The 12,712-nt window shown below is 47.9% G+C and overlaps 2 protein-coding genes and 1 pseudogene across 2 annotated transcripts in view; 2 read left to right on the top strand and 1 right to left on the bottom strand.

The window, feature by feature from the left end:
• The window catches only part of mapk8ip3 (mitogen-activated protein kinase 8 interacting protein 3), a 41,056-nt gene extending 38,008 nt beyond the window's left edge, over positions 1 to 3,048 (top strand). The window contains exons 30-31 of the mRNA XM_056287493.1: positions 44 to 190; positions 1,360 to 3,048. Of these exons, the coding sequence (XP_056143468.1) occupies positions 44 to 190; positions 1,360 to 1,484 (272 nt within the window). The 3' untranslated portion in view covers positions 1,485 to 3,048. The remainder of the gene's footprint in view (positions 1 to 43; positions 191 to 1,359) is intronic.
• Positions 3,049 to 3,757: 709 nt separating this feature from the next.
• nme3 (NME/NM23 nucleoside diphosphate kinase 3) lies at positions 3,758 to 11,647 on the bottom strand. Its single transcript, XM_056287445.1, has 5 exons — positions 11,491 to 11,647; positions 5,574 to 5,704; positions 5,310 to 5,411; positions 4,852 to 4,964; positions 3,758 to 4,668 (listed from the first exon to the last, which is right to left on the bottom strand). The coding sequence occupies exons 1-5, from the start codon at positions 11,534 to 11,536 to the stop codon at positions 4,551 to 4,553; spliced, it is 510 nt and encodes a 169-aa protein (XP_056143420.1). The 5' UTR covers positions 11,537 to 11,647; the 3' UTR covers positions 3,758 to 4,550.
• LOC130120110 (dnaJ homolog subfamily A member 1-like) lies at positions 7,786 to 10,417 on the top strand (annotated as a pseudogene).
• Positions 11,648 to 12,712: the final 1,065 nt, after the last annotated feature.

Below are 12,712 nucleotides of genomic sequence, written 5' to 3' on the forward strand. Positions count from 1 at the left end.
CTGCGTTCCACGCCTAGAGCTTAACCTCGGTCTTTTACTGCAGGCAACGTTCTGGCCACCCTAAACGGCAGTGTGCTGGACAGTCCATCAGAGGGGCAGGGCTCCACAGCACCCCCGGAGGCAGAGGCCCAAAGTGTTCACAACGTGTTGGTGCTCAGTGGCGGAGAGGGCTACATCGATTTCCGCATAGGTCAGGAAATACTCAACACATCACACATGACTGCATCACATGACTCCCGCTCGCACACGGGAGTCATGTGACGCAGCAGAGAACATGGCTAAGAAATGTCTGTGGATGTTCTCATTCATCCAGGTCATGGTTATCCAAAGGAATTGAATCAAGTGCAACTGGACTTGGTATATATCCGTACATATATACGGATATATACCCAGTCCAGTTGCACTTGATTCAATTCCTTTGGATATGGCTAAGAAATGCAAGAAAAGGCACTTTTATAACGTCGCTGCCTGTTTTTTAGTAACCATATTTTTTACGCTTTTTTACCCAGCAGCTTCCTGCTAGTGTTTCACATATGCCCCTTTCACACCGGCCAAAAAACCCCACTAACATCCGCCTTTGGTCAGTGTAAAAAGGCGGATGTTAGCAGGTTTTTTGGCAGGTGTGATAGGGGTAATAAATATAAACCTAAATTGGCTGGCTAATTTTTTTTAGTCATTGCCAGTTTCGCTCCTTCCCCTTGAAATCACAACCCCCCCCCTTTTTCTCCCCAATTGTACCTGGCCAATTACCCCACTCTTTCGAGCCGTCCCGGTCACCGCTCCACCCCCTCTGCCGATCCGGGGAGGGCTGCAGACTACCACATGCCTCCTCCGATACATGTGGCGTCGCCAGCTGCTTCTTTTCACCTGACAGTGAGGAGTTTCACCAGGGGGACGGAGTGCGTGGGAGGCTCACGCTATTCCCCCAGTTCCCCCTCTCCCTGAACAGGCGCCCCGACCGACCAGAGGAGGCGCTAGTGCAGCGACCAGGACACATACCCACATCCGGCTTCCCTCCCAAAGACATGGCCAACTGTGTCTGTAGAGATGGTCGACCAAGCCAGAGGTAACACAGAGATTCGAACCGAAGATCCCTGTGTTGGTAGGCAACGGAATAGACCGCTATGCTACCCGGACGCCCAGAAGTCACAAAAAATTTTACACATCGATTAGACAAGATTGCATTCACATCAAGCTCTGCACACAATGCAACGGTCATGCTAGCCAACATGGAAATGCTTCATTTTCACAAACAAAACCAGTATTTATTGAAAACCGAGCACGTGCACATACAGAGCGTCAGTAGCTTGTGAATGTGTTCGGTCCAGGCTAACCTCACACTTTGACTGTTTGACACAGGCGATGGAGAAGACGACGAGACCGAGGAAGGGGAGAACGGCGATACCCCACCAATGAAACCTGCCCTGTGTAAAGCCGAGCGGAGCCACATCATAGTATGGCAGGTGTCCTACGTCCCCGAGTGACACCTGTGTCAACTCCTACCCCTTCTACCTACTCGTCACCTTGAAGAAATCCACCCCACGCTCCTAACCGCCCCAAAACTTGTATCAATTCCTGGTTATGTAAAAGTTCTCCCTCGACTCTAAAATGACCCTCCAAGCTCTGTATTTACCCTTGTAACTATTATTACCCCCCCTCCCACACGCCTTGTAACTATCATTATTGCCTTGTAAGTACCTATAGCCTGCCATCCTATTTCTATCCCATCCAGACCATTGTAACTATCTCCCCGAGTCTTGTAACCCAGCCTCATAACTACCTCCCTCCTCTGTATCTATCTTGTATCTACCCTGTAAGTACACTGTACCTTATATTTACCTCAAATGTCCCGCATCTGCCCCAGTTACTCCTCTTGTTCCTTCATTTAAGGTTTGTCCTCCTTAAAACCTTCCATCCCGTTTTAAGGCGTAACCCAGAGCTCCAACCCCTTGCCGTGCATCAGTTAAACCAGTAAAACGGGAACGAGAACTTGGAACGACAACACGTACTTACAATGCCGCCAGAATACAGTTTCCCCGATTTTCTGGAGGCAGCCACTCCCGTTTTCCAAATCTATCCACGCTTTGACCTCCCGAGAGTGACCCCCTTTGCTTCCGCGCAACATGGAGCCTGAATGAACGAGGCGAGACAAGGGATCGGTGGTAAAACGCAGTCTTTTGAGAATTTCGGCTGCTCATTGACAGGGTGAACACCAATATGTCAGACAGTCTTCGGAAAGACGGATGTGAATTCGGTTTAACTGCATTGCTTAAAACAACAAATTTGGTTGAACGGAGAAAATTGGTTAAAGATCGTTGACATTTTGAGAACAAGTGGAGGATTATATAAAAAGCCAACTCGGAACAAATACAAATCTAGCATGCCAACTTCAGTGCAGTAGCATGAGAGCCCCCCGGGCCTCAACAACCACGACCCCTTGGTTGCACCCGGGCGGACAAGTCACGGCTGTCCGCTCTCCCATCTCAATCCAACAAACTTCTTAAGTACACGAATGACAAATCTGCATGTGGATTAGTGAACGGGTTGCAAGTCGGCACGTCACGTTTGCTCATTTTCCGCCCTTTCGAGTCCAGTTTAGGCGAATCAGACTCTTGTCCAATCGGGACGTACACGCAGTTCGCTACAAACTAAAGGTTGACGGGGAAAAAAAAAAATCCAAAACGCAACAACGCCCCCCGTGACGTGCAATGTTAGGAGAGGGGTTGTTGGAAATCCTAAAGCAGGTACAGGGAGCAGAGCTGAAACCAAAGTGTTGAGGAGGAGAACGTTTTCATCGACGGTAGAAAAAAGTCCAAATGACAAGAAGCACTCGTGAGCTGACCGGCTCCTGTCGTTACTTCCCCCACCCTCTCATCGACTGGCTGTGTTGTCGGGCGGACAGTTAAGTGTTGATGGTGGTGTGTTGCCAATATGACACCAGTGTACAGGGTTATTGTAAATCTCCAGACACAATGAAGCTCATCCCCATTGTTCAGTATGGAAACTCATATGTTGATCTGTGTGGATTAAATATTAAAAATATTTGTGCGCTGAAAAAAACAAAACTGGTGTGGTTTAAAGTTGTGTGTGTGTGTGGGGGCATCTTTTTACATAATTCAAAAGAAAACTGTCTGAGAGGTTAATATTATCACAACAGTATTGTCCCCCCCCCCCTTTCTCCCAGTTGTATCCGGCCGGTAATCTAATCAACTTGTCGACGACACAGGATGTCTATCTGAGGATCTTCCAGCGGCTATGCAGGATAGAGACGGGTGGCGTGAGAGGGTCAGAGCCATCTGAGGCTACTCGACCTGATGGTGATGATGATGATGATGTATCCGGCCAATTACCCCTCTCTTCCAAGCTGTCACTGCTCCACCCCCTCTGCAGACTACTACATGCCTCCTCTGATACGCGTGGAGTCACCAGCCGCTTCTTTTCACCTGACAGTGAGGAGTTTCACCAGGGGGGGCGCCCAGACCGACCAGAGGAGGCGCTAGTGCAGCGACCAGGACACATACCCACATCCGGCTTCCCACCTGCAGTCAGGGCCAACTGTGTCTGTAGGGATGCCCAACCAAGCTGGAGGTAACACAGGGATTTGAACCGGCGATCCCTGTGTTGGTAGACTACGGAATGGACCGCTACGCCACCCGGACGCCCACAACGGTATTGTTAAAAAAAAAAAAAGTTTCAGGATTAAAATGTTTTTTGACAGTAGCGGTTAATTTTGTAGAACTGCACGAACACACAGATGTTGACCAAACCCACATTTTTAATAGATTGACATTCGAATAAAATTATGACACTAGAATCATGATCATATGCACCAGGCACTCTCGCAGCATTTGTCAGTTCATCTCATTTTAAAGCACACACGCTATCTTCAGTTCACAACTCGTACACATTAGTCTACGCAGCAATATCACACAGCAAAGCTTTTGCTCCGCATGATGGAAGTGCAGGAGGAATTCGGGGGAATTCGCTCGGTGTTGAGTTGCATCTCGTGCATGTCTGCGTTTACATGCAGCTTCTCAAGCTGACATTCCCCAATTCGTTCCTCATGGTCACAAACACAAAGTAAACATGGTCCTTTGGTGGTTTAAATTCAAGCTTATCTCTCACTTCAGAAAGTGGTTTTCTGTATGAAGAACTTTGCGGAACGTTTCTTCACACAACAAACATTCGGTCGTAAAAAAAAGACTTAAGACGGGGCAATGTGGCATCTCGGCTGACCGGGCCATGGTCAAGTTACAATTAACTGAGGCGTTTTCCTTGGTAAAACATAGCCACCTCTCCAAATTAAGAACCTGAGCTATTCCTTCATAAAAAAAAAAAAAGATTTTTCACCCAATTCGGATGAAGAAGACGAGCAGTAAAAAGTCACCCTACCTTCCTCACAGCTGCCAGCTAGCAAAGGCCAAAAACAAAGGAAAAGCTTTCAGGGGTGAGTTAAAGATCCATCTTGTTTTGTGTGGTTGTGGTCAAACTAATAACACCTACATGGCTTGTCTGTCTGGACGGACGCGGCACGCACAGATGAGTCTGGATCACTTGTAGATCCAGTGGCTGCTGCTGTCGTCCCAGCAGTGGAGCTCATTCTGGCGGAACCACAGGGCGATCTCCTTCTGAGCGCTCTCCACCGAGTCACTGCCGTGGATCACGTTCCTGCAACCAACAAAACACACCCGATGTCTGGGACCGCCACCTGCCTCTGTCCAGTTTTCTCACACAACGGAAGAGGGCATCCCCCCCCCCCCGACAGCTCTCAATGATGCTGCATCGTGAAGTTAATAAAACTACAAATTCTACCTCAGAAGAAGTGAAATGTCTTGGCGTGGAGTCTCGTACCTGCCCACTTCCACGCCGTAGTCTCCCCGGATTGTTCCCGGTAGCGAGTCCGTAGGGTTGGTTTCCCCTAACATCTTACGCGAGATCTTCACCACGTCTAAGCCCTGCCACACCTGAACACAAACACACACACATAGAAAGGGGACATATCGTACGGCTCAGTGCTTACCTCTGCCAGCAAATCCTCCTCCAGCCTCGCGACAATTCCACTTGTTTTTACTGAGCGTTTACAAATGATCGCAAGCCAGGGCCCTCGCATCATATATATTTCGCTTGTACCTTTGTCTGCGAGGATGTTTGTGTGTGTGTATGTGTGTGCATGTGTAGGTTTGTGGGCAAGGGAGAGAGATCTACTGCCCCTTTGATTTGGTTCTAGTAATACCCCTTTCACACTGGCCAAAAAAAAAAGCAACAACAACAGGGACTCTGTTGAACAACCCTGTCTGTGAAGGTCTCACCATAGCGACGATGGGCCCGGAGCTCATGTAGCGCACCAGGCCACTGAAGAACGGTTTTCCTCTCAGCTCCCAGTAGTGCTCCCGCAGCAGGTCCTCAGACGCCTGACACAAACAAGTCAGATCGACACGTTATCATCTAGTATTTCAGCCTGCGACAAGAATTTAACCTAACAGCTTAAAATCTATTCCTGGGAATTATTTTAAGGGAAAAAACAAACAACAATAACAACAAAACAACCACAATGGCTGACATCCTCGACACACCTGCACTAGTTTGAGTCCCACCAATTTAAAGCCCCTCTTCTCAAAGCGACGCATGATCTCTCCGACCAGCCTCCTCTGAATGCCGTCTGGCTTCACGGCGATGAAGGTGCGCTCGTTCACCCCGGTCCATCCTAAAGCCAAAATAAAATAAACACACAAACGACACACATACGACAGCTACGTTTAGGTTAGAAATACACCAACATCAGATTAGATCCACACACATGCCGGGTGTTACAGAATCCTCCCACTCCCCCACACTGCAGTAAAGTTTATTTTCTTTTTGGAGATTCAACCAGCTGGTCTATTAAAGGCTCCAACTGTTTGACTTTATGATGTCAAATATGCTATAAAAGATGCTGATTTATACTCGTCACGCTCCACATAGCTTGGTTTGGGGGCTATTTCACCAGTTTAATATGTATTTTGCAGGCTTGCAAATGTGTAAATACCTATGTACCTGACCACCACCCTCAATGCTGTCAGATGTGGTCTGGAAAACACACATTAATATTACATACGTGCCACAAGACATATTTATTTTAATTACAAGAACACAAAGGAATATACTGTACATACCACAAGGCTTGTTTTAGGCAAAGTACCTTTCAGTGTTTTTACATTGACATATTTATACCTTTAATTCTATTAAACCAAGTTAAAACCTGAGCAAATAAAGCCAAAACACATGTACTGCACAGAGATGAATATTCTGCACATACCACAAGGCTTGTTTTATGCAAAATACCATTCAGTACTTTTATATTGACGTATATTAAAACTATCCCATGACTGCTGCATTACAGAGTTCTGAGAACCTCCACACAAAAAAAGGGACTTACCATGGCACTGCATGTTGTGCAACCAGAAAAGTTAAAATAAAGACAACAAATGAAGTTACTTGCATGTCTTGGTGTGTTTTAAAAACAGAGCCTTTGGTTTATGTGCAGAACATGTAAGTTTGTGTAGTGTATATTCTGGCAAGAATTGCTCAGAATAAAGGTCTAAATTAGTCAATATAAAAAACACTGAAAGGTCCTTTGCCTAAAGGCATAGGACAAGCCTTCCTTTGTGTTCTTTACACTTGGTTTCATATCATTTCCCATAATGGTGCGGTAGTTTAATATCTATATATACACACACACACATACTTATATATATATATAGCGTTTTTTCTCGAAACTGTCAATGGTGTTATAAGTGTCAACTAATGAGGAGCGGAATATCAACACAGATACAGGAAAAAACATATATACATATATATAAAGTCTTGTGGTATGCTATTAAAATGAATAGGTTTTCCAGACCACATTTGACAGCGTTGAGGGTGACGGTCAGGTAGTTACATTGGTATTTACACATTTGTAAGCCTGGAAAAAACATATTAAATCGGTGAAATATAAATTTATATGTGTGTGTGTGTGTGTGTATGTATGTATGTATATGTGTGTGTGTGTGTGTGTATATATATATATATATATCCCCTAAACCCAGCTATGTGGAGCGTTGAGTATAAATCAGCAGCTTTTATAAAATATCTGCCATCATAAAGTCAAACGGTTAAGAGCGTAGACCGATTGGTTGAATAGCAAACGTATATCCAAAAGAAAACTAACTTTACCGCAGTCTCCCCACTCCCTTCACGGGTTAGGGTAACCCCTGACCCCCACCCCAAAACCCTCCAACCCGTTCACGGGAAGGGGAGTCAGATTCTGCCAGGCAGTCAGAAATTCCGTAACACCGGGATAGAGCTGGGTGGCACAAGTTTTCCCTGCAAGCCTTTTTTTTTTCTTTTTACACACACAAAAAAAATCAGCGTGGATAAGCGGGTTTTTTTTTTAAAACGCGGGTAAACCCGCTAAAAATAGGAACCTGAGTCCCTTCACAGTTCCAGCAGAACCGGGTCTGACTGCCAGCAGACGAGTTTGCCTCCATTTTTTGTTTTACTTCCGTGCGTCATCTTTGACGTCATTACGTTCATGATGTCACGGAAGACGGAAGTAAACGGTAGAAAGCAGCATGGAGGCCGGATAGAGGGCGTTACTTTTTTTATATCTTGCACTTCAGTCTCTCTTTCAAACCATACAAGCTCGACGCAGACTGAACGATGTCCGAGCGCTGCTTGAACGAAGACGGGTGGAATTTGTGGCTGAGGTGGCAAATTAGTCGCAGAAGTTACCGACCGAAGACGCAAGCCTCCGTTGCCTCCATGATGGCTCTGGTTGACAGTGGGGCCCCGGCCTGGTCGCTGTGCAGTCTGTGGCGCAGTGCCTGGGAGTCCGGAAAGCGGCAGCTCGAAGAGGGACCTCCGATTCTCCCGATCTTCCCTTGTAACCCTCCCCTGCCCCTCCCAGAGGCTCCTTGCATGGGCCATGAACATTTGCATGGGTGCATCTTCGTGCGCCGCTGCAGCTCTGTCCATCTGCTTCAGCTCTACCCGAACTGTTACTACTGCAGCAGACCCATGGTCTACCCTCGTCCTCCTCTTCCGTCTTCGGGCCAGAACCCTGTAGCCTAAAAATAAAAACAATAATAATTATTATAAACGTATCAGTAGGACGAATTGTGGCGGGCAAGTTACCGTTGTGTACACCGGGGGGGGGGGTCTCAAACTCAAATCAGCATGGACAGAGTGTATGCATGCTTTTGTTTGGAATGAGTTACACACACACACACACACACACACACACACACACACACACTTGGCCCTTGAAGGGATGAGTTACACAAAGAAACAGGCACGTTTGGAGCCATATTTAAAACAAAAGAAAACGTAGTTTAACATACCGTTTGATTGTTAAGGCTGTGTGCTGGTGGTCTCAGGTCCACCTTCCTCAGGTGCCGGTCCAGCCCGGATCGGAACCTTCGTATCCTCATCTGCTTCCAGACCCTGCGTAGCCTGTACTCTGGTTTGTCCTTCGGTGTCCCGTTCTGTTCCAACGTCTTCCTCCGCATCCGGGCTGGGAGAAGATGAAGACGACGACGAGGCCGGGGAAGTAGTCGCCAAAGAACCAGACAGCCTAACAGGGTTAGCCAGTGTTGAGTTGCCACATATACTTTGGCAGAGCTCATAAAATGGCCAGCTAGTCCACACGACCCATTCCACTTCTACTTCTTCGGCGCCTTTCATCTGTGAATGACTTGTCTTGAGTTGCGAACAAGGTTTCTTTCAGACGGCATGTTCGATATACTGTTATATATATCGCAGGGTCTCCCACAGTCCCAGTAACCCGTCTCCTTGTCTCCTCTTCAGCTCGCATCAGGAGAAGCTCTCTCACCTCGCTGTCTTGCCAGCGTTGCATCTTGTTTCATGTGAAGCTCTCGACATCGCCGCTGCGCGCTGCACCCACAAACACGACACACGCTTTTCCTCAGTTGCCGGCGCGATTTTATGACGCACGGACAATGGCGCCACGTCATCGCGCAAATTAGCGTGCCCACCCCGGACCGCGTCGCGTTCACTTCGGGTAGCGTAGCGGTCTATTCCGTTGCCTACCAACACAATTGGCCGTATCTGCGGGTGGGAAGCCGGATGTGGGTATGTGTCCTGGTCGCTGCACTAGCGCCTCCTCTGGTCGGCCGGGGGAAACTGGAAGGAATAGCGTAATCCTCCCAGTCCTCCTGGTGAAACTCCTCACTGTCAGGTGAAAAGAAGCGGCTGGCGACCCCACATGTATCGGAGGAGGCATGTGGTAGTCTGCAGCTCTCCCCAGATCAGCAGAGGGGGTGGAGCAGCGACCAGGACTGCTCCGAAAATGGGGTAATTGGCCGATACAATTGGGGGGGGGTACCCGTGACTACTGCAGAGGATAGGCCGTTACACCTGACAAGTCGGGTGTCAGTCCCAAAGCCTCGCCAGATGAAATTAAAAAAGCCCATAGAAAACATGCGCTCAAGTATCACACAGACAAGAACCCCAGCGGAGGCGAAAGGTTCGAGCACATATCCCAAGCGTATAAGGTGTTGTCAGATCCCAAAAAAGAGGGACCTGTATGACCAGGGAGGGGAAACAAGCCATCAAAGGGGGGGGGGGGCATGTCAGGAGGAGGCTCCCCAATGGATATTTTCAACATGTTCTTTGGAAGTAGGGGCAGAATGCAAAGGGAGAGAAGAGGGAAGAATGTTGTCCATCAACTAAGTGTTACCCTGGAGGAGATTTACAATGGAGCCACCAGGAAACTCTGGCTCCGGAAAAATGTCATTTGTGAAAAATGTGAAGGTTACGGTGGTGAAAAAAAGACAAAAAGGCACCCTCGAGAAGTGTTCAGGTTGTAATGGAAGAGGAGAACAGGTCAAAGTGCAACAGATTGGGCCTGGTATGTTTCGGCAGATCCAAACCATGTGTGCTGACTGCCAGGGACAGGGCGAAAAGTTCAACTCAAAGGACCGCTGCAAGGACTGCAACGGGCACAAAGTGGAACGCAAGAAGAAGATTCTTGCAGTCAGAACATTACATGCAACGGAGAAGGTGACCAAGAACCAGCACTTGAACCTGGCATTGAACATCCTTGTGCTGGATCAGAAGGAACATGCAGTTTTCCAAAGGCAAGATGACAATCTGATCATGAAAATGGATATCAGACTAGTTGATGCCCTCTGTGGTTTTGAGAAGATCATTCATACACTGGACAACCGAACACTTGTCATCAGCTCACTGCCAGGTGAAGTTGTGAAACACGGCTCCCAGAGCATCTGATGTACCGGTTGGAAAGGCTGCTTCCTCCAGGGAGGATGTGATGATCTCTGCGACGCGGACACTCGGTCACAAGAGAAACTATAGCGCAGAGGCTTATGAGGAAGATGAAGAAGGTCCCAGGGGCGGGACGCAATGTCAGATGCAGTGACTGTAACCTAGAAGGCAAAGTACATTAAAGCATGAGCCCGTGAAGGGCAGGGTTTGACCCATGCCTTAAAGTCCTTTTTATCCCATAAGTCATAAACGGCAAATGAGTGAAATTAACTTAATTGAAATGTCATTTCTAAGACGTCATTACCTTCTTTAGTTTTTCCCTTTTTTGAGCAAAGTTCAAACCAAATATCTATTGTAGTTGGTGTTCTTAGTTTATCACAAACGCTGTGTTTTAGTTTTGCAGGCTTGGTATGTTCAATGTTAGTCTCTTATAATGTTATGTTCTCTAAAGGGTTATTGACACGGGCATGACCTCATTCAGAGGGTCATGCCCCCCCCCCCAGCAGCCGCGTAGCAAATGACACCGGCGTTAGCCCAGCTAGCTCCACGTAAGCTAGTGTAACCGGTTATTTTCTTGCCCGGTGCGGGATTCGATACGGGGTGTACTGCACCACAAGGCGACATCGCTAACCGCTCGGCTAAAGGGTCAGACCCGTTAGCTAGGGGCTAACGTGTCTTATTAGTAGTTTACACTAGTATGACGGATCAACGTGTACTAGCAGTGACAGCCTAGAACGCAGAATCTACTGTACTAGTGTAAACTACTACTAAGACACATTAGCCCCTAGCTAACCCTTTAGCCACCAATGTAACCGGTTATTTTCTTGCCGGGTGCGGGATTCGATACGAGCTGTACTGCACCGGTGCAGTACACACGTAGAGCCTTATACCCCCTCCCCCTCCCCCCGCCGCCTTGTAAAGACGACGGGAGCTCGTTACGTCGTCGTTTCTGAGGCGAGCCATCCTCGCGGCGCTTTCTGTCAACGTCGTCGCCTGCACAGCTGTGGCGTTGCGAGCGCCTCGTACCGAAGCGACATAGCGCTATACGGCGGGCGGTTAATAACCGCCTTCATAACCGACGTGACGTCACTAGCGGAAAGCGTCCCCATGTGCCCTCCCTCAGCCCCTGCGCGCGCCACAGCTCAACGGCTCCGCGCGCGTCTCCGTGTCGCCGAAATAAGCACGGCCGGAGTCGCTCGCTAACTTAACGGCTAGCACAATACCAACCTGTCTGAAATATGTTCGCAAATATGGTCAGAAAGAGACAGATCATGGTCGTAACATCGGCGGCCGGCCGGGCGCTCTGAAGAGACGGGGAGGGCAGGAAGTGCGGACGAGCGTAGCCGGGCGACGGGACACGTTGTGTGAGGACGCGGCGGAGAGCGCATGCGCAAGTGCGCAGCGCCTTAGGGATGCGTGGCGCGTCGTCAATAGTGCCCTCGCTTCCCTGCGCTCCAGTCGCGCCGGTGTGCGGTGTTATGGTGCGGGGCCATTTCCCCATCGCTTCGGTTCTCTGTGTTTCAACTAGTTGTGTGTCTTCTACGTAGGTTTTCGCGTGTGGTTTTACGCCAAGCGATTTCAGCAATGAAATGCGTTAAGAACTAGGGCCAGTGCAACAAATCGCGCACATGTGACCCTGCATGGCACATGGTTGACTTATCACTGGCCTCTGCCGGACAACTCCAGCTGGTGGCCTGCGGATTACATTTTAAGTAACCAGTCGTAGGATTTTTCAAGTGGTGGAATTATAAAGTTGATTTCTAGGTTTAAAAATCGAATCTGGGCTCTGCTCACCACATGCAAAACAAACAGAAACAAAACAATAATGACGTCATTTACTTCCCTGGAAAACACACACCACTGTGACCTCCAACAAAGAGTCCAAGCAAACATTTTGAGCAAACTTCTCTTTTTCACCGCCAGTGGTGGTTGGCAACAGTGATTATTTCAAAATAAGGCAGGTAGTGGGGAGAAATTAGTAGACTTTTGGGGGCTTAAGGAAGGCTGAAATTCACCGAATAACATTTTGTAAGACTTCTAGGACTATTATAGCAATATACTACCGCTCAACATATGTACAGGGTGTCACAGATTAGGATAGTGATAACTCTGGTATACATAAATATTTTGTGGGTGTAACACAATTTAGGCAGCTTTTCTGTGGGACGCATTCAGTTTTCGCTGAAATATTTCCAATTTGCCCTATGACCACTTATTGTAAGAATATTACTTATGCAAGGTGCACAGGCCACATTTTCAGGCGGTACGATGCATGGCATCGTTTGCGAGAAAGGTTTGAAGTCTGATGCTACCGTGTCCTCCTCTCACCCTTGACAAAAAATTTTCAAATAAATTTACCAAGTAACAAACATGTCATGACTCTAAGACGACAAGATGAGGAAAACCAAGTGGGCCTCGTGGAAAAGATTTCTAATTCATGTTAGGCGGA

This window comes from Lampris incognitus, chromosome 10 (assembly GCF_029633865.1).
Source record: "Lampris incognitus isolate fLamInc1 chromosome 10, fLamInc1.hap2, whole genome shotgun sequence".
In the NCBI taxonomy this organism is placed as follows: domain Eukaryota; kingdom Metazoa; phylum Chordata; class Actinopteri; order Lampriformes; family Lampridae; genus Lampris; species Lampris incognitus.